The 21,179-nt window shown below is 32.1% G+C and overlaps 4 protein-coding genes across 5 annotated transcripts in view; 3 read left to right on the top strand and 1 right to left on the bottom strand.

The window, feature by feature from the left end:
- Positions 1-2,694, top strand: part of LOC110819538 (WD40 domain-containing protein) — a 28,955-nt gene extending 26,261 nt beyond the window's left edge. For both annotated transcript variants that reach the window (XM_088220970.1, XM_088220971.1), the window contains 3 exons: positions 263-814; positions 1,310-1,368; positions 2,308-2,694. In XM_088220970.1, the coding sequence (XP_088077096.1) occupies positions 263-814; positions 1,310-1,368; positions 2,308-2,521 (825 nt within the window). In that variant the 3' untranslated portion in view covers positions 2,522-2,694. The remainder of the gene's footprint in view (positions 1-262; positions 815-1,309; positions 1,369-2,307) is intronic.
- Positions 2,695-3,529: 835 nt separating this feature from the next.
- LOC110819505 (uncharacterized) lies at positions 3,530-6,942 on the top strand. The gene is made up of 5 exons (XM_088219927.1): positions 3,530-3,720; positions 4,931-5,219; positions 5,401-5,448; positions 5,599-6,607; positions 6,723-6,942. Coding segments are annotated over exons 2-3 (276 nt in total). The 5' UTR covers positions 3,530-3,720; positions 4,931-4,944; the 3' UTR covers positions 5,402-5,448; positions 5,599-6,607; positions 6,723-6,942.
- On the top strand, positions 5,455-6,819 carry LOC148253684 (uncharacterized). The gene is made up of 3 exons (XM_088219817.1): positions 5,455-5,472; positions 5,768-5,954; positions 6,168-6,819. The coding sequence occupies exons 1-3, from the start codon at positions 5,455-5,457 to the stop codon at positions 6,512-6,514; spliced, it is 552 nt and encodes a 183-aa protein (XP_088075943.1). The 3' UTR covers positions 6,515-6,819.
- A 646-nt stretch (positions 6,943-7,588) lies between the features above and the next one.
- Positions 7,589-20,863, bottom strand: CKI1 (Signal transduction histidine kinase). Its single transcript, XM_088219816.1, has 8 exons — positions 20,760-20,863; positions 20,575-20,665; positions 11,297-11,536; positions 10,324-11,025; positions 9,853-10,228; positions 9,191-9,768; positions 7,892-9,100; positions 7,589-7,798 (listed from the first exon to the last, which is right to left on the bottom strand). Exons 1-8 carry the CDS (start codon positions 20,861-20,863, stop codon positions 7,589-7,591), a joined length of 3,510 nt encoding a protein of 1,169 aa, XP_088075942.1.
- Positions 20,864-21,179: the final 316 nt, after the last annotated feature.

Below are 21,179 nucleotides of genomic sequence, written 5' to 3'. Positions count from 1 at the left end.
ACAGAAATGAGATAAGGTTGACATGAGAATAGTTTTAAGTCCAAGTTTTGTTCAAGTCGGTTGAATTTTTCCTACCTAGCCAAGATTCAAAAATTCATCTTCAAGGAATTTAAGATAGGCATTCAACTTTTTAAACTGTCAAATATAAAATTATGATCCATTTCTAAATATTAAAGATATCCTAATACAGAATAGGAAATGAAGCAAACATGGTTTGAAGTGTATTCCTGTTTTCTGAATTAATATTTGAATCTCTCTTCAGGGCCATCAAGAGTTTGTTGAGAATCAAGGCTTAGCAGAATTGGGTCCTTGGAAGTCACATAAGGATTCTCTAAGGGCAGTTGAGATATGCAAGGTTGAGCAACTTGATTATGCCACATATCCAGGTTCTGGGGAGAGCTGCTGTAAAATCACCCTTAAATTTGTGGATCCTAAATCACGTGTCAGTGGTATAACATTCAAGTTGACCCTGCCTGAACTAGTTAACTTTGCTGATTTCATTGTCGAGAAGACCAGGTATGATGCTGCAATTAAAAGAAACTGGACTGTTAGGGATAAATGCCTGGTGTGGTGGAAGAATGGAGATGATGAAGGTGGGAGTTGGTGGGCAGGTAGAATTATTTCTACAGAGCCCAAATCTGAAAATTTCTGTGACAGTCCATGGGAAAGGTACCTTATCCTCTACAAGGGTTCAGAAGAGTATTATCATAGTCCGTGGGAACTGCATGATCCTGAAATTCCATGGGAGGGGTCCCATATTGATGGTGCTATCAGAGACAAGCTGCTGTCTGCTTTTGAGAAATTAGAGCATTCTGTAAGCATAAATCACTCTATCTTTTAACTTATCTGCTGAAATTAATAAAATTTGCACCAGAAAATTCAGGCTGTGTTTGATACATAAAAGATTTCTTACTTTTCATTATTTTACATATATTTATATAGATATATCTACTGTTATGTATAAAAACATTTTTTAATTTCCACTTCATATATATTTATATATGTATATGTATTGTTATGTACACAAACGTTTTATATCTATATTGGTAAGCACTTCCATGTCATGTGTGACGAACATTAGAAAACATTCATTTTTAGAAAACTGTTAAAATTTTTAACAACCATACATGTTTATACATTTGCCTAAAATAGGTACATATCATATGCATGTATGATAGAAAATGAAAATTGTAAAGCTTTATTATAAAATGCAGGCTTAGTTTCATATTTTTAAAATGGCGGACAGTTCAGGTTTTTTCCCTTTTTGTTTCCCAAAAATTCCTGATAAATGTTGCTGTAACTGCCGCAGGACAATTATGGAATTCAAAAACTGAACGATGCTGCTCAGAAGCTGGATTTCTGTAATAGGTATCTGTTTTTGTGTGCCTTCTTCCCTTTCTCTCCTTGTTCCCATTTGCTGTGATGTGATTATGCTATTGGAACATTTCTCTTGGCCACTCATAATGTGCGAGAGAAAATCCAATCTTGTAAGTTGAAAAAAAAAAAGCAAAAAAGTACAAAACAGAAAGCTAAACATATTGATTTTCACTCAGCCAGCAGGGTTATGGATGGAATCCAGCTTCTAACTCTTACCTTCCCAGAGAGCTCAAACACTCTTTGATCGTTTGTTTGATTTTGATACATGTCATATAGGTGGTGCATTAGAAAAGGCTGGTATATAGTTGAATTAAATAATCTTTGAAGTATCATATTTTGAGCTCTTTGGTGGTAGCAAAACAAGTGGATCAAAAGCTGACCAAACTAATTATCATTTTGAGCATGTAAATTTTGTTGCTAGGTCAGTGAGTTTTTAATTTGTTGTCTAAGTGAAGAAGTTAGTTTTATTTTTCAATTCTAGATAGGTAGTTTAATAGGAAAGATATTTGCACGTTTACCGCCCCTGTGCTGAACTCTTCAAGTTTGTATTGGGATTTGAATGAGATGCACAACCTTTTCGAGAATATAATCAATTTGATCATTTGCACCTCCTTTAATTGATGTTAGAACGTGGAAGAAAAATAAGAAGTGCTTTGTTTAGCTCAAATCTTTTTAATTTTCATTCTATTTGTAGTTCTTCACAGATATTGATGAATAATTGAACTAAATTCAAAAATAGATCTAAATAATGGAATAACTCCTTTGATTTAGAATTATAATACTTTATTAAAATTTTTATTTTATTTATATTATTTTATATTTTTGTTTCTTCAGATTAATATTTGAAATAAACTTAGTTTAAAATATGAAAAATGACTGTTTTCTGATGTGAGCATGGGCATTGACGATTTTTATCTAAAATTATTTCAGGTTTCCAGTTCCTTTATATCCTGAACAGATCCGTTTGAGGCTTGTGAACAACTACTATCGGAATTTTGAAGCGGTAGAGCACGACGTAGAGGTAATGATGTCAAATGCCCAATCTTATTTTGCCAGAAATACTCAGGTGTTGTCAAAGATGAGGCGGCTGTCAGATTATTTTTTGAAATTGTTTTCGAGGCTGTCACTTACAAAGTTGAAATAATGTATGTACAAAATATGATTTTTTTCAACTGATCTATCCAATTTTGTAAAACATACTCTTTTTAGGCAAATTGATAGGATAGAATAGAACAGAAAAAGTTAGCATACCATTTGCATAATGTACAGATGTTCCGCATTCTTGGCCCATAATTTATTGCATTGGTATTAAAGAGAGCTGTTCGGCCGTTCTCATTTTCGTTGGGTTAGTTTGGTCGGAGAGAAATGAAGGAGAAGGGGAAGACCGGAAAAAGAATGAGAACTATTTGATCTTCACAGTAAAATATCAGTGGAGGTGAGGATGTGGATGTGTTTTGAGTAGAAATGATTCCAACGAGAATAAATTATTACTGGTTTTTCTCCTGCTGAAAACTCTCAACAATTTTTTCTTAGGCCAATGGTTTGATTTTGGATCTATTCGAATAAATTGATATTCCTTTACTGAAAATCAACAACTAATTATTAGTATTATGATTTTTGATTATTTAAAATTTTTTTTATCATAATGTATACGATTTTTTCAGAAAAAACAAAAAGTACATATGTTAAAAAGATTAATAGAATATTTTAATTTAAAAACCTTGATGATAATTTTGACTCTTACTGTAAAATGAAAACATATTATTAGTTAGTAATAAAAAAATGAAAGTATAATTTAGAATTAAAATAATAGTTAGCCCAAAATTTTTGTATTTAATAGAGCGTACAGAAAAAGTATTTCTTCAATGAGACATGTACTTTTAATAATAAAATAAACTGGAAAAAATCCAAATCAGATTCATAGTCAAATCCAAAATGCTTGTTTTTCCCCAAGTCCATTCCTTTATATTATTAAAACCTACTCTTGTTTTAAATAAACTTAAACTCAAACCCAATTTATCTTTGACCCGGGCTTAGCCTATGTGGCCTAGCCCAATCTAGCTGCTCAAGTAGGGCCAATGCAGCTCCAGAGTGGGAAAAAGGAAACGGCGTCGTCTCCTCTTAAAGCTTTGGAAACAAAAGAAAGAGAGAACTGTGTGAAGATGATGAAGGGTACACGTGAAGAATGTGAGGTCGCGGAGCACTAAATTAGCGCCTGGAGGAAGAATGTTCCTGGGGATGAAAGAGTAACGGAAAACTGGTGGAGGAGAAAAGGAGCAATTGTAGGGTTCTTTCATCGACTCTTCTAAGAGGTCCGTGGGGTTTGGAGTGTCTGAGTCCAATGTAAGATATGTTTTTTTTCTTTTAAATTATTTGGTTCTTTAATACCATCTTGGATCGAAATATGCGTGCTTTGCTTGAAACAATACGAAAGGATGAATATACGTTGATGTTTTTATGTACAAGGATTTAAGAATTAAGTAAACAGTGCATGAAATTGTTCGTCTAATTCGGTCAAATGAGTCATTACATATATGCGTTTGCTTTTTTTTATCACTGTTTGCTCTGGTTTATGAACTGAAATATGGATTTCTTAGTGACCGGCAGGTAATGAAATGATTGTGGAAATCACTTAAATTTGTTCTGGGTATTACTGCTCAGCATAAATCTCTAATATTGAGTTGGATTTCTATTTTTGATTATGGTTAATTTGTAGTTTTAATTTAGACCCTAATTTAGGAATTAATTAGTCTACCGGTTGTGTTTACTTCGGGTATTGCTGTTCTTTTGTGCTTCTCTCTCGTGTGTGTCATCATTCTTTTAGTACTATTTTTTTTTTTCCTTTATCACCGTTTCTTTTGTGCTTCTGAGTCACGTGAATTCAACTTTTATCATGATTTTTTCTGTTCTTTAAATTTCTGATTTTTGCACACTCAATGTTTAGTATGTTATTTAAATCATGGTTTGGGGATATCTGATGCAAAGAGAAGGATGAATTAATTTGAGTCATCTAAGTTGTATTAAATTGGGATTCTTGAACTCAGAACGATTAGAAATGATAATGAAGAAGAAGTAGAAACGAGAGACAAAAAATAAAAATCTGAAAAGAAAATGTCAAAAGGATGCATGAAGTAACATGAAGTATTCATTTTATTTATTGTACTTTACTTCATTTCCTTTTTTGTGGTTTCTAGTCTATATTTTTTTTCTTTTGGTGAATTTTAAATCTCCCACCCATGGTTTGTAGACATCTTAATTAGTGATGAATGAAGGACAAATGTACTGACACCTTAGATAGAATTTTAATGTTTTATGCAAATTATTTAATAGCTTGCATTATACGGTAGGGTCTTACGCCTTCCTGCTTTATATTTTTCCTGAACTGATAACTTCTAAAATCAAATCAATAAATTTGTGGTGTTTGATTCCATTTCTAACTGTTGTGAATGCGAAAAACATTTAATTTAAAATTTATGTTTAGGGAGTTCTTGTTTAATTATAGTTGAAGAGTTAGACACTGGATACTAATTGTTACTATGGCAAAAATCTGAAGCTTGCAAGGTGATCATGGATGTTCAGACTCATGAGGTTATCCCTACTAACCCTCGGGTTAAAGTCACACTTCGGCTTGAATCAGAAAAATATTCTGTAAACAGGAACGGTGGCAGTATCTCTGAGCAATTACTTTCAGTGAAAGAGGAAACCATGAACATACTCAAGGATTTTATCACCAAGCATAACGTTCCAAATGATGTGCCTGATGAGTTAGTTGATAGTTCTTCAGAAGATGAGGAAGCCCAAGAGAAGCCTCATGCGAAGTCAAAGAAAACTAAATTAACTTGGTATGTTTTTCTTTGGTATCTTTTTTTTTTTCAAGTATTGAATGCAATAATGCATGCAATCCTATATTTCCTTTCTGTTTCACCGAAGTTTTACCAATGAGATATTGTTAAGTTATTGTTTATTATGAGAATCGATGCAAAATATGTTGCAAACTAATTTTGAGCTCATACTTCTTTGCAGATACTTGGGATAGATCAGCTTTTGGAGCTTTACACTTCTTGTTTTTCAGTAAGAATGTTGTACGCTTTGCTGGTTTGCTTTATCATAGTTTCTACTAGAGGAAACTAATGGTTTTTATGCCTGGCAAGCTGAATTGGGATTGAAATTGAATGTTAGGCTGTGCTGGTTTTATTCTGAGTGTGACTATCTTATGTCCAGATCGATAATGTGAAGAGGGAGAAAAGCTGCTAAGATGGGAGAGAAGCTTGCATAGCACAGTGGGAGAGTGGTAGTCATTGGTCAAGGAGGCCTTTAAGTGAGAAAGAGGAAGAACGTCAGTCCGATAAGAAATCTAGAGAGAATCAGAGGTTGTGGTTCGCGGTTGCAGGAAATCAAAGTCCAAGCACAGGGAAGCATTAGCAAAGAAAAAACTGGGTTTGAAAGGGAGCAGACAAAGGAAGAGCTTCAAAGTCGGCGATGTGCTTTGGGTTCTGAAGCCTCTTTCAGCTATATGGGAAAATTTGAAAAAGGAGAAAAGGGGGAGAAAGAGGCGGAAGAGAGAGTGTGGACTTCGGGTTTGAGAGAGAAAAAATCTGAAAACAAAGGGGATTGGTTAGGGAGAGAGATGATGGAGTGAACTGAGAGGGAGAAGGGAGGAGTAAGCGAAAAGGGAGTTTGAAAAAGAGTGAAATCAGAAGGTGATTTGGGGAGAGCAAGCGGAGGAAGAGAAAAAAAGGGGGAGAGAAATTTGTGTGTGGTGAAGGCTAGGGCTTTGGGTTAGAGAAATTGAGGGAGACCACAGAGTGGAAAAAGCAGAAAGAAAGACACTTGGTTTCCTGGTGATTTGCGGAAAAAGGAAGTTGCAACGAGCACAGCAACACCCAAAAAGAAGGGACCTCCTCAGGTTGTTACAATGGACAAAACATTGAAACTGGCTGAACAATGGGTTAATAGCATGACTTCTGTGGAGGATGAACCTACAAGTGTAGAATCAGAGAGCAGACCTCCAAGGCTTGGACTCAGTGTAAAAGTATCATGTCAATTCAAATTCCATCCTTCAAATGATCCAGTTGAAAGGAAATTACAAGCCAAGTTGGATTCTAGGAAAAGAAAGGCTGCCAAATGTATGGAGTAACCCCAGCAGGCAGAGATGAACACCTCGATGATGATGTTGATGATGAGGATCTGGAAAGCAGAAATAGTGTGTTTGCCAAGAGGAGAGCAGATGGTATGGCTTCATCTTTACAGACAAACAATAAACAGAAGTAGTAACTTACAGCCTTTTGGTTGTAAACATCCTTATTGTTTTCTTCATTGTCAACCTGATAAGTTTCCATTTTCAGGTAATGGAGAAATACCTTTTTTGTCTGAGTATGACTATCTTATGGTAAAGGCACTTCATAACTTTTTAACCAATTGTGGATGTTAGTGTTCAAACTAGTTTGCTGCTTTGAATTTGTTAGTTTCTGGTGAATTGATGGATTCAATTAATCATTACCCAAATGGCAGTTGTATGTTTTCTGTGGACCACAATTTGATAAATCAAATATCAATTGGCTTGTAGTTGTGGACTTTATCTTCCATCAATGGAGTAAACCTTACACATATATGCAGTGCTAAATTGACTAATGCTGTTTTTTAGATAGGAAGACGAAGTTATCATTAATAATCCGCATTAAGATTTTAGTAACCCAGGTACCAAGTAGTTACATATTTACTAATATGTTAATAAGATCTTATAAATCTTCTATAGAGTAAAAAGATATGTAATAATAAAAATTTAAGAAAGTAAGTTGGACTATCGTGAAAAGTAAAAAATTATTGAAGTAAGCAAGTTATTATTACATTAATCTCTTACCTATTTTTGTTAATACGATGCAAGAAGACAAACTTACCTTATTTTTTTTATTTCATGTAATTGGTAAACATTCTCTTCTTACCACCAAAAAGTGATTTCATTTGTTGTTATACGTGTTACTTTGGCCTTTACTTTGAGGGAATAGATAAAAATGCAACATACTGATCAAAAAGCTGATTTCTTCTTTTATTCAGACACTGAATTTATTTAGCTAATCACTATATATTTCAGCACTTTACACTATTTTTTTCACATATATTTCTTTTGCTAAGTTACTTGAGGAGGTCACATATATTTCTCTATGGCCATACAACGAAAGATAGCACAATAGAGACACATATACACACATGTTCATTTACTGTCGAGGTTTTTGATGGCTTCAACTAGACTCTCCTTCACTGGCGGTTTGCAAAGATGAAGATCCATCCCAGCCTCACGTGGCTTTTGCCCCGCCTCGTCCGAAGTATGAGCAGTTAATGCAATGATCGGAATATGAACACCATAACCTTTTTCCTCCTCCCTGATTTTCCGAGCAGCCTCAAAGCCATCCATTACTGGCATCTGTTAAATATGCAAAGCTGAAAATTAGTCAACGCAGTCTACATAATATATTTCTTATACTAGAATGGTGCTGCGTATATTTGTAATTCTTACCTCGCAGTCCATGAATATGTAATCATATGGAAGAAAGGACGAAGTTTGATGTTCCCCATGATCCTTGAGGCCATTGCTAACTTTCTGCACAGCTTCTTCTCCATTTCCACAGACCTCAACAATGGCACCCATCTGCTGAAGCCTAGTCCTTGTCAGCATCTGCATCACAGCATTGTCTTCGGCAACCAAGATTCTTTTCCCAGTTAAAGGTTTGTCTTTGTTTGGGACTGGTTTTTTCTCGATAATTTCTTTCTTTCCCTTCTCATTGCTTGCACCAACTTCTTGGATCTCCACTTGTTCAATCTCTTTTGGTGCAGAGTATGATATTTCTGGGGTATGAGCAAGCTTTTCATATGGTTCGTCATCTTTCTTCAGCTTAGACATTCCTTCAAATGTTTCATCATCATCCTTGGGATTATACATTTCTTCCGGCAATTTGCCCCCAAATTCTGGCAAAAGCTTGACCACCTGATGCAGGCGAGAACCATGCAAAGGCATTGAAAATGAAACATCGTCATCTTCGGAAAGAGTACTCTTGCTACTTGGTTTGTTTAACCAGACAACTCTGCAGCAAGCATCAGAAAGACCATTTCTGAATTCAGAAACAATCTTATAGAGTTCTTTAACTGGCCCTGCTGAAGCATCAATCACCAGAAGTATGAAACCAAGGCCACCTCTCTTTTTATAGAATGATGGTTTATTGTGATCATTCCCATCTAAAGCACTTAAAGGCACATCTTTTGAGCTAGGACTAGGCATGTCACTTATTGAACTCGAATCCATTTTCGCCATTGAATTATGAGAAGAAGTATGCTTGGACTTTATTTTCTTGAGAACATCACGAAGATGCTCCGATCGATCAACAACCGACACATTAATCCCCAAATCCTCCATATATTTCTGGGTGATTCTTCGTCGTTCATCGTTGTGAATTAAGAGAACAACTTTTGATCCCTCAAGCTTTGGGCTAGAGCTAAGAATATTTAACCTAGGACTCTGAATCCGGGTTGGGGTTGGAGTATTTCCAGTTTGAACCGATAGATTCTGCGGAAAAGAAGATGGAGAATCTTCTTTTTCCTCAAAATCTTCTTTATTAATATTAGAAGCAGGAGTCTGGCTTGTTAAAAGAAAAACACTGAACCGAAAACAAGTTCCTGGTTCACCCATCTCTTTATCCACGATTGCTATCTCCCCACCCATAAGACGAACCTGGTTCAAAATTTAAATACGAATTATGTCATTACTTGTCAGATACTTAAAATCAAGATCTCAATACACCAAAATTACTCTAGTTCTTACCAGTGATTGTACGATACCAAGTCCTAAACCGATGCCTCCTTGTCCGAGAGCAGTTTCTTTGACCTGAACATAGTTTTCAAAAATCGACTTTCGCTTCTCCTTTGGTATTCCTTTCCCGGTGTCATCCACCTCGAAGAAGAACTCCATCGAATCTGGATTCGTTCGTATAGCATTCACGGCTTCCAAGTCGTTACGTGCATCTTTATTCTTGTAAATCAAGCAAGATAAATATTTCAAGAATCTATTCTGCTTGTTGGATTCAACAATTGTGTTTCTTAAGGACGGCTTCCGCACCCATGCTCTTAACTTTACTTGTCCCTCTGAAGTAAATTTAATGGCGTTGCTGATTAAATTCACCAAGATCTGTTGTAATCTTCCTTTGTCACCTCTAACATTTGAAAACTTCATAACAGACCCATCTGAAGGATCCAACACAATATCAACACCTTTCTTCATTCCGGCTGGATAAAACAAGTCAACAATTTCTTCAATAAGTTGGGCTAAGTTGAACTCTTCTTCTTCAAGCTGCATCTTACCATCTTCAATTTTGCTTATGTCAAGTATGGAATTCAACAATCCTGAACAAAATAAGCAAGTAAATAATTATATTATGCTCGATTATTAATTTAAGATATTATCATATTTCGAAGTGATTAACTCACCAACTAAGTCCTTTGTACAATTATTCATTCGTTGTAAATTTGCTGCAATCTCCGAATGGGAAGAAACCTCAGCAGAGCACATCTCTATCAACCCACTAATGCAAGCTAAAGAAGTGCGAATGTCATGACTGGCGCTGGCGAAGGCGAGACTCTTATTCATACTTTTTCTCTCTGCTTGCTCAGTTGCCTCTCTTTGTTTTATAAGATTAGCGCACAAGAAGACGTCTCTCTTTGCAGCTCTTACAGTCAAGTACACAAAAGTAAAAACGGAGATTATTACTGCGCCAATCATAAGTGCCAGAAGAAGGAACGCCAGTTTGCTGTTCTTATTAACAATGCTCACTAACCCTTTTTGTGGCACTAGCAATGCATATACCTGAAATCAAAATAGGGGTTATGTATGTATGTGTGTGTATATATATATATTAAATTCATAGAAATTAAATAACTGATCAATTTTTTAGCACATACCACTGGGAGCCCTATAAGATCGATTGATGAACAATAAAGTTGATATTTTGAATCTCCAATCTTCAAAATATGTGGTTTGTATCCTCCATTGCTAGCCAAGCATGAAAAGTTTCCAACATGACTCACCAGGTCACTACCATTTGGATCCAATAAACTAAAATCGATTGAGTTGTTATTGAACGCCATACGAGCATTTGGGAGACCTCGATCAAGCACTTCTCCATCAGTAGTCGACAAGTAAAGATGTCCTCCATAGATGTTAACTCCACGCATTAAGAAATCGGTCAACGCCTTTGCTGAAAATCCTAATGACACAACTGCCGCCCCATTCAAACTTCCTGTACTTAAAACTAAAGGGTCTTTAGACTCTTTCCATGCGGTTCCTAAGGATACATATCCTTGGGATCCACTGCTCAGCGCCTTTTCAAACCAGTCTGTGTTGACTATGTCCAAGGGAAGTTGTTTTGTGGCTTCACCGTATAGATTTCCAGTGTTCAGATCTACAGGTTGGGTGTACCAAGTATAGTCTTTCTTCTCCAACTCTGAACTGGAATTTGAAGGGAAGGAAGCGTTGCAGTACATGGCGAGAGTTTCATTGTTGACATTTGTATAATAAGAGAAGAAGAAGCCGTCTGATCCAATATATGAAACCTGGACTACATGAGAAACTGTTGAAAATGCCAGATACAACACGGGGGCAATCTGCATATTTTACATCATTCATTATGAACTCTTAAAATAAGTAGTAATGAATCAGATTTCAATATAAATGATGAATGATCCATGAAAGAACTTGAACTTAAAATAACGAATTGTTAAGATGTATATGTGTATATATATGTATAGCTCAATCAAATTTCAATATAAATGATGAATGACCAATGAAAGAACCTAAACTTAAAATAATGAAATGTTAAGATGTATATATGTATATATATGTATGTGTATATATGAATATATATTATTTACTAACCTTGTCGTTAATGTCGGTGAAAGAGAGTAGATCAATGGTGTTGAGAGATGAAGTCAAAACCCTAGCCAAATTTGTAGCGGATGAATTCATTGGATGAAGCAATTTAGAAGTATTGTCAAGCTCAACTTTCAGTCCACTACCAAGTTTTTCGCCACTCAATTTCACATCGCGTTCAATCTCTTTAACAGTCCTGTACCAACAAGGGATCATACTGCTGGGAAGTAACACCACCACAAATGCCTGCAACAAAAAGTTGTGAAGGAAAACTAAGTTTAAACGACACCGTATTAAACTGAGTACACAAAAAATATATATATTTTTTCAAAGTACAGTAAATATATTTCTCACTTTTTATGTACTTTTTACTTTTTTACATTTATTTTTTTTTTTTTGAAGTGCGGGGCAAAGGCCGCCCTCTACTTCTACTTTTAACTAAACGCGAACAGCCGGCATTGCAAGCAAATAGAGAGCCCCCCGCCCGTTTGAGTCGTTGCGAGCCGGAAAGCGTACCGGCAGTTTGAGTCGTGAAAGGGTCGCTTGCTTTATTTTATTATTACAATAAATAATATATATATATATAATAACATTCTATATCTATCTATAAACAATAAGAAAAGCTTTTGTTTTCTAATTGTTCATTCCTGGGATTTCAAGAATAACAATGAATGAAACAGTATATGAGAAAGGGCTCTTGTTGGACTGCTTGATAGGGCAGATGCGAAAGTTATACGATATTTTTACGTATATATACAGGTCGTTCAGTCAACAAAAGTCTACAATGGAATTTAGGGATGGAGGAGAGAAACTCAGAAATCAAAAAGTTTAATAATAAAAAATAGAGATTAATTTGTAGTCCAAATTAAGTTGAAGAAAATCAAAGATAGCTTCTCAGCATCAATGGCAGAATTACCTTGTATTGTATAATAAATTTATTCAAATAACTCTTTTCTCAAAAAAGATACAGATATTACGTATATACAGATACAAAAACAAATACAATAAATAAATAAAAAGCAGTTACCAGGAGCATGAAGACGAGCACTGGGCGTGAAGCTGCCACTGAAATTAGGTTCATGCTGTGTTTCAATGATAATGACAAAAAAAAAAAAAAAATTGTTAATATCTCTTGAAAAAAGAAATATAAAATACAGTATAAACATATTAGAAAATAATTAAATAATTACATTTTTTATTTTCCTTTATCGTATGATATATTGAGAGATTTTCTCCCACTTTCTATATATTTTTCTGATTAATAATTATGTAAGATTTTCTAATGTAAAAAACTGCTTATATAGGATATACAAACTGGATTTATATATTTGTTTTGAAATAGGAAATATATATGGGAAATATTGTATATATATGTGTGTGTACTCTATAATAATCCTCCTGCAAAAGAGGTAATTAAATAATAAATTCTTCTTTGAGAATTATGATGCATGCAACAAACTCTTATGTAAAGTGAACATTCACTCTTAGATATGGTAATAATTAACTTTAAAAAAATAATTAACTTAACCAAACGAATTTAAAATTAGATATATTAATCGGCCCTTTATATATTATATATATATGTATATATTGCAAGTAAAAACAATGATTAATAGAATAATATGATTATTACTGCAAATATGTATATATATATATATATAGAAGAAAATTAACGGAAAATATAGGACATTATAAAGGAAGAAAGACATGAGCAAATATTTACAGAAGCCGAGAATATATGAGATTTCGAACAAGAAGATCAGTTTTCGAAGACCATGCTCCATGACTAATTTACCTATTAGGGTAAGTTCTAATTTTATTTGTATATAATTCAAATAATAATACAATGTAAATAAAAAAAAATTAATGAAAATAATTGGTTTATTATAAATCACTTTTATCTCCAATTTAAATTAGATATTTTTTAAAAAATAAAAATAAAAATAAAAACTTATTCTTTTATATTTTATATTTTTTTTACGTTACATTTATTAAATTTAATCTTTAAAAAAATACTGAGACTCGGCATCATCATACGCATGCATGCAACCTTTACGTCGTTTAAAAGTACTATTTTAATTTTTTTTTTTGAAATTTTGCATGCTTTTCTCTTTTTTTTTTTATAAATTTATCATCGTAAAAATAATAAAAAGAATAACACCACTTATAAAATAACAATGTATGAAGAAATAAGAAAACAATTAAATGAAATAGATATCAAAGAATTTCAGAAGCACAATATGGTGTGATTGATGTAATTTAACTTTTTTTTTTAATTTTTTATATAGATTTTAAGTTAATTGATCATATATACAAAATTTGTCAATATACGTATGCTTTAGCAAACCCTATAATTATTCAACTTAATTCAAAGACTTAATATTATTTAGATCTATACGAAATCAACATGTAAACAAAATTCCATGAATCATACATCTCGAAATAGAAAACGTATATTAACTGGCCAAAAAAAAATCTCAAACTAAGCAAAAAAAATTATATTTTTTGTTGTAATAGTAGTAAAAAAATCCTGTTATATATATATAGAAAATAATCTCCCCATGGGATTCTTCTTAATTTTTTTCATGCATGTATATCGTCTTGTTTTTTTTTTTTTTAATATTTTGTTTTTTTTGGAAGCTTATAACGTATACAATTCGTGGTAATATATTACAAATAAAATAAATTTTCAAATAGTACGATCAAACAAAATAAAATATGAGAAATATATTAAAATATAAACCCTTAAAAATTTAAAAAAATAAAAAATATAATTGAAAACAATTAAGAAAGATTAAGAGATGTGTAAATCACCGGAGAAAGAAAGTTGAAACTTAGACGACAATGATAAAGACAGGAGATATGCAGGAAAGTAAAAGTATACGTAGAGCAGGACTTACATGTCTTTTTCTCCAAGGAAAAATTTTGTAGTAAGCTCTGTCTCTCTCTCTTTCAATCTATAATCTTCAGAAAACTAGGTTTTACTGTTTTCTACAATGTGAAATCCTTGTATACAGTACATGTTTATATAGACATACTGCCATGTCTCTCAGATATAACAAAAGTTGGCGAGGGTCATATTGGGTATTTCCAATCTCCCACCTTTATATTCAAAACAGCGAAAAACTCAGAGTTGATACAAAAGAATCACCAAGAGTTCATGCAACATAAGACAAATGGCTGCATATAAATAATTTCAGCTTCTAATTTTTCGTTTTATTTACTTACAAAATCTCTTTCTTTCACTTTTTTGACCAAAAAAGGAAAAGAAAATCATTACATGGTTGACTTTATTATATATATATATAAAGAGAGGGAGAGAAATCCTGTATGTTGAAATCAGCTGGCGAGTCAAAAAATAATAATAAGTGGTTTTCTTGTGTTAAAATCAGCTTTTACATAATCCACGGTTAAGCTTGAAAACCAGTGCAAGAAGATTGATGGTATATCATACACGTAGCACACTGGATTACACAATTAATGTATATGGATTTTTTTTTGTTCTATTAGAGAAATTAGATTTTGGGAAAAAAATTTGAAAATGGGAAAAATATTGGGCAAAATCAGAAAAATAAAATTATTTAGGGGGTTGGATGATATTTCATTATTTTACAAAGATAAATAGCAACTAAAGAACACAATATACTCAAGATATATAATATGTGTATGTATCATTATTTACATAATTAATTATAATGGTTTCATATATATATATATATATATATAAATTTAAGTACAATCAATATAATGTATAATGCAAAATTTTCATTTCTAAAATCTCGCGGTATTGATATTCATTTTTTTGTATTATTTATATTATAAATGATAAACATTTATATTATTAAATATTTTACACATGCAAGTTCATTTTAACATTAAAATAATTATTTCATGCATATACGTACATATAATATACACGTGATTATAATTAAAATTTATTTTAATATTAAAAAGATTATTTCAGATGAAACCGGGTAAACGTGTTAGACATAGTAAAAATATTTTATTAGATATCATACAATATAGACAAAATTTATTGTAACATTAAAAGACATTCCACTCAAATGACGTCAACTAGTATTATTAAATATGTTAAAGATATTCCGTTTAATGTTATATACGTAACCGTCAGAATCTCATGCAATAATAATAAAATATATTTACTAAATTTATACAACTGAAAAATAACAATTTATGAAAACTTTCATATGGTATATACAATGTAAAATGAAGGAAGAAAACAGATTAAATCCCTTATCCTCTACTAATTTACAATATCAAGATACAATGAAAAAGTTAATAGAAGTAGGCACCTTTTTTTTGTTCACCCTCGGAACGACCTCGTTTCGTTCATAGGATCAAATGGCGACAGAATTACTTCTAGTTTTTGCCCCTCTGCCATTAACATATGGTTTCCAGCTCTTGAAAATCAATTAGGTCTGTTAATTAATTTGATGATCAAGAGAAAAACATGCTTAGCGAGTCCTTCTTCTTAATTTGATATGATTTGCTATAAGGTAATTATAATTAATGTCATATTATCCGAGAAGATATCTTGCTTAATTGTATACCTTTTGTCTCCATTATTTCCCAAGTTATTTAATGGGTGATTAAGAAATAAACATATGTACACAACAGATACATGCATATATACATACATTGATGTATATCAATTATTTGCGGTTCATCTGATTAGATGTTTAAGTATATCCAGTTAGCTATATCTGGCTAAGTTTTTTCCTCTCAAGTACCACCATGTTAAGTTTATAGTCCTATATATACACACATACACGTATATATCATAAAACTATGACAATCAAGAATTAAAAAGAAAAAAAAATCACACGTAGAGGAGAGGGGAATAGAACTAACATTGTCAAGCGTGAGTGAAATCTTCTAACTAGATTAGAATAATTAATCAATGTTCACATATAAATTTTGTAATGTTTTTGGTGATAAGAGAATATTATTTCAATTATCATTATCATTATCATCACCAAATTCAATTAAATTATCAGCATGCTTACTGATTTTTTTTTTTTTAATTTTTTTTTATCGTGTTATGAATTTTATTTTAATTTTTTTTAATATTTTAAATTTGTAATAAAATAATTGATGCACTTATGCAAAAGGTATTTGTTAACTCGACTAGACGTCATATAATATAAAAAAAAAATTATCTTTTTTACTTTTGTAGGATATATTTTTTTTTCCTTTGTCGAACAAAATTTAAATTATTTTCTCTCATATATAAATATATATATATATATATATATAATGAAAACCAAAGACTAACACAAGTATAGTGAATACTATTCGTATAAATATGAACATAAAGAATGTTCTTATTTTGAAGGAGTGGTATTTATCACTCTACAAAATTTTGAAGGAGTTCCAATATTTTTTTTTTGTAATCTTTAAAATTATCAATATAAAATATTATTCTTTTAAATAGTATCATAACTTTTTTCACTTATCTTATGTGTTATTTTTTCATTTTATATTAAAATAAAATTTTATTATATTTTATTTTTTATTAACTTATTAGTTTTATATTGACAAACGAGTTTTTTCGAAAAAAAAAAGTCTTTCACATTTTCATACTCATAGCAGAAACAAATATTTTGTTTTCGAATGAGAATTTTACATTCTATGCATGTATCCTTCTCTCTCTTAAAATTAGTGTTATTTATATGTTCTTTTCTTTACATACTAATTAATTATTATTTTTGTTATATGAGCTATATTTATCTTATATTTTGTTAAAAAATTCTATATCACACATTTTTTTTATTCTTTTAAATGGTGTCCCTTCATCCATAAACGGGTTAACGCAGTTTTTAAGAGAATAATTTAAAAAGTTTAAAAAAATTATGATTTTTTTTTAATATTAACGAAGTAATGTTGATCATATCCTATTTATCAAACATCACGAGAATAAAATTATTTTTATAATTATCTATGTAAATATTATTATGGTAACTAAAAATAATACAAAAAAAAATAGCTCAATTAAAAAAAGTTCTTGGTCAAGAGTTTGTAATCATACACAGGCAGTTGGCATGGATTAGCTTCATATTCTGAGTGAAGGAAATTTTTTTAAAAGAAAATAATTACTCAGTGGGTACCCAAAACTTCTTCAATTTCTTGAATTGATGAGATTTAATGTGGTTATTGTGATTAAGTAATTAAATTTATGAAAACATATATGTTTAGTTTTTTGATACTATAATTTGTATAAAAGATACAAAAAAATTAGTAAAATAAATAAATGGTTTTTTTGTTTTTTTCGATTCATCCACGTTAATTTATTTTTTACTCATTTATAAAATGTTTTTTGTACAAAGATCTTGACAAAAATTATAAATAAATAACACAGAACGATCAACATGTAAAAAAGATAAAGAATTTCGGAAGAACGAAATTCGAAATCAATCATTTACCTCTCTTGATTTCTATTTCAAAAATAAAGAAAAAGAATATTTATATGAGTGTAAAAAGGAATGCACCTACTCATCGCGCACATATAAACATATATGTATCATAATCCTAGTTGCAAACGGCACCATTTCCATTAAAATACATCTATATACACACGCATCATCATATGTGCAGACATGCATAGCTCTTCACTAAATCGGCCTTTCTTGTGCTTTATGTGTAATATTATCTTTTAACATCACCCGCAAAATAAAGAGTAGATATTTCCCACTCCCAATTTGAATATATGTAAATGTAGTGATATGAGGTGCAATGTCTTAGTGAGAGCATTAGTAACTTATTCAGTGCTCTTAACATGTTATGTTCTTAGGCATCCTTCTTTAATTCTCTCATAAATTAAGTGATAATTCAGTTATATACGTTTTATTTTTGTACGTCGTTCTTTTTTATTATACATTAAAGTAAAAATTTATTAGATTTTATTTTCTATTAATTTATTAGTCTTTATATTAATATATAAGATTTTACGAAAAAATAATTTTTTATATCTTCATGCTCATAGAGGAACGAATATTTCTTTTATATTTTGTAAAAAAGAAATTTCTTATACCACACATTTATTTCATTCTTTTAAACAATATGGATTCATTCATAATTGCCCATTAGAAGTTTTAGTTTTTCACATACACTACCGATTGGTAGGGTTTAGTTTCTTATTCTCAGTGAACGAAAATTTAATAGAACAAATTCCTCAGTAGGTAAATTCTTCTTCAATTTGTTGAATCGATGAGATTTAATAATTAATATTATGTGATTAATAAAATATGAGAATATCTTTTCTTAATATTTAATTGTTTGATAGTACAATTAGCATAAAAGACATAACAGAATTAGCAAACCAATAATTGGTAATAATTTTTTTCCCCTTTCAACTCATTAACTTCATTTTATTTTGTAACCTTTTTAATTCATTTCTTGCTCATTTTGTGATAAATTCATCAGAAAATTCTATTATCTAATTTCAATTAAGAGTGTTTATGTAAACGTCTGAAACCCTACTGGGAATTCCAAGAATATAGCCCAGAAATAGTGGAATAAAACAATACTGAAATTTATAATTTAGCAGAAGCAGTTTAGAGTTTAGGATTACATTCCTTATACAGTTTACTTAAAATGCCCAATAGGATTACAGAAATGCCCTTAAAAAAATTAAATAGAAAAAGTAATAAAAAAATAATTATGATCAACCTCCGCTCGAAATTGGGGAAGTAGAGAGGTAATCTCCTAACTAGTTTTTTTGTTGTTCAGAACCCGAGTTTTGGTCATCTTGATATGAAATAGTTAATAATAATTGGTGAATTATATTATCTCAGTAAAAATATCAACATCTTACTATTGATACAAAAAATCAAAAGATTGTAGAAAATATAAAACAACAAATGGAGATCATTCTTAATAAAACTCGTTTCACTGAAAATATTAATATTTTCTCAACTCACCTGTAAATACTTAAATGTCATTTATTAAGATAAGAATCAGAATATCAATTTACAATAGCATTCTAAAATACATATAACAAGTAACCTTACGCCATTTTTGAAAATTAGATTTCTTACCATATTCATCTCTATCATTTTACATTTCCTACCGATGTCGTTGGAGGTCCATAGGGATCTCCACTACATGTTAACACGAACATTCTCTCTATGATCAAATGATCGTCCTCATACCTCGTCCGGTAATGAGCGCCAAAATACACAACTACCTTAATACCCCGTCTAGTATGAGTATAATTAAAATAATTCTCAACCTCTTCTGGTATGGGACTCCTCAGCCCCGTACAACTGAGGGTAATGTCCACTGTAATGTTCACCATATGCACCAAGTCCGTACACTCTTTTTCAAGACATCCGATAAGGCCCTTTCATTCAACACCATTAATTCACGTATATTTTTTTCTTTTATTTACTATTTAGCCTTAAAAGATATGTATATCAGTATTTCAAACCATACATGAGTACGAAATTAATATTTTCAAGTATATACGTGAAATAAGCATGCATTATACCGACAGAAATGTATCATACATACAATAAAGTGACTGGACAATATAGATTAAGAACTTTACCATGTTAGCCATAAACTTAAAGCGAATAAATTAAAGTAAGCAGAATAAAGAATAGGTAAACATAATAAACGACTGAAAAAATAATTACTGTAACTAAAACACAAAACATATATAAATTGACCGGTTACTTGCTCCATTGGCCACATATACTTAATTAATTAAATGACAGTTAATTAACTAAAATTTTTATTTATTATCAATTTAACTTCAATTTAACCATAACAGGAAAAATGGGTGAGGGATTCTTACATTGGGTCGGTGTCCAGAACATCGCCTTTTTCACTATGCTTTTCGACGATTTTCGGTTCTTAGATTTCGTGCATTTTTCTACTAAAATTGAAACGTACATCAAAATAGCATGAAAATACACAAAAAACGGCTAAAAGGAAAAAAACATCTCATTGGGGGTCGGGTTGGGATTCCAGGGCAACGACGTCGTCATGCTCTGCCGTCGAGTCCTCCTTCTCCAGCTCCTCCTCCTCTCGTTCAGGCCATTTTCAGCCAATTCTCAATAAAATCCTATTTAATTCATGATTAGGAGGTGTCTATCAGCAAAAAAGAAAGAAAAATCAAGGTTTACCAGTATTTTTCAGTCTCCAGAGCGATGGCTCTACCATTCCTTCCTCGCAGTTTGTGGATTTTTCGGTCACCATGCATCGGAAACAAGTTATATGGCTGAAGGACAGGGAGAATGGAGTGAACGAGAAGAGGATACGGCTTTCTGGAGCGTTTTTCGGTCTCTGGTGCGGCAACTCAGCCGAGCTCCGTTGTTCCTTTTTTGCGGGTTGCCACTGTTTTCAGTTAATCTGCATAAAAAATGTATTAAGTGGTTAAAAGGCAGAGAAACGGGAAGAAAAATCACACTTACTGGTGCGATTTGGGTCTCCAATGTGGTGGCACCGGTGGCTGGGCTTTTCCTCTGATCGCCCTTCTTCTTCTTCTCTGACAAATGGGTGTACGGCTAGGGTTAGGGTTTCAATTGAAGAGGCGCTTAAATACTCCATTTCCATCAATCTGGGTCGTCTATCTAGGTCTGTGTGGTGTCTCTTCAGCCGTTCGATCACACCTAATAGGGGAATAGATATGGACCGTTATATCGAATATGCCTGGACCGTCCGATTGCGCTTATCCAATAAGTCAATCTGAACCATTCATACGCTCTAGAGTGAGCACGGGCCCGTTGGATCGCCCAAACATGTTGATCGCCAGTGTGGCTCCCGCATGGAGCCTGTGCCAGCGTGTCCACCACACGGTGCGTTTTGACTTGTCGTGCTGCTGACGTGGTCGTCTCACGTGGCCGCGTTTCTTCTTTTTATAATT

The sequence above is a fragment of the Carica papaya genome, chromosome 5, assembly GCF_054855325.1.
Source record: "Carica papaya isolate Zhongbai chromosome 5, ASM5485532v1, whole genome shotgun sequence".
Classification (NCBI taxonomy): Eukaryota; Viridiplantae; Streptophyta; class Magnoliopsida; order Brassicales; family Caricaceae; genus Carica; species Carica papaya.
The sequence above is the reverse complement of the archived record's forward strand: the minus strand, read 5'-3'. Positions and strand labels throughout refer to the sequence as shown.

Coding starts and splice junctions, on each gene's coding strand:
- LOC110819505 (XM_088219927.1), top strand. CDS start 4,945: ATGGATGTTCAGACTCATGAGGTTATCCCTACTAACCCTCGGGTTAAA.
- LOC148253684 (XM_088219817.1), top strand. Junction 5,955..6,167: donor AGAGAGAGTGTGGACTTCGG/GTTTGAGAGAGA, acceptor GTTAGAGAAATT/GAGGGAGACCACAGAGTGGA.
- CKI1 (XM_088219816.1), bottom strand. CDS start 20,863: ATGGAGTATTTAAGCGCCTCTTCAATTGAAACCCTAACCCTAGCCGTA. Junction 11,537..20,574: donor GAAAAACGCTCCAGAAAGCC/GTATCCTCTTCT, acceptor TTTTTGTTGCAG/GCATTTGTGGTGGTGTTACT. Junction 9,101..9,190: donor TTGGTATCGTACAATCACTG/GTAAGAACTAGA, acceptor ATTTTGAACCAG/GTTCGTCTTATGGGTGGGGA.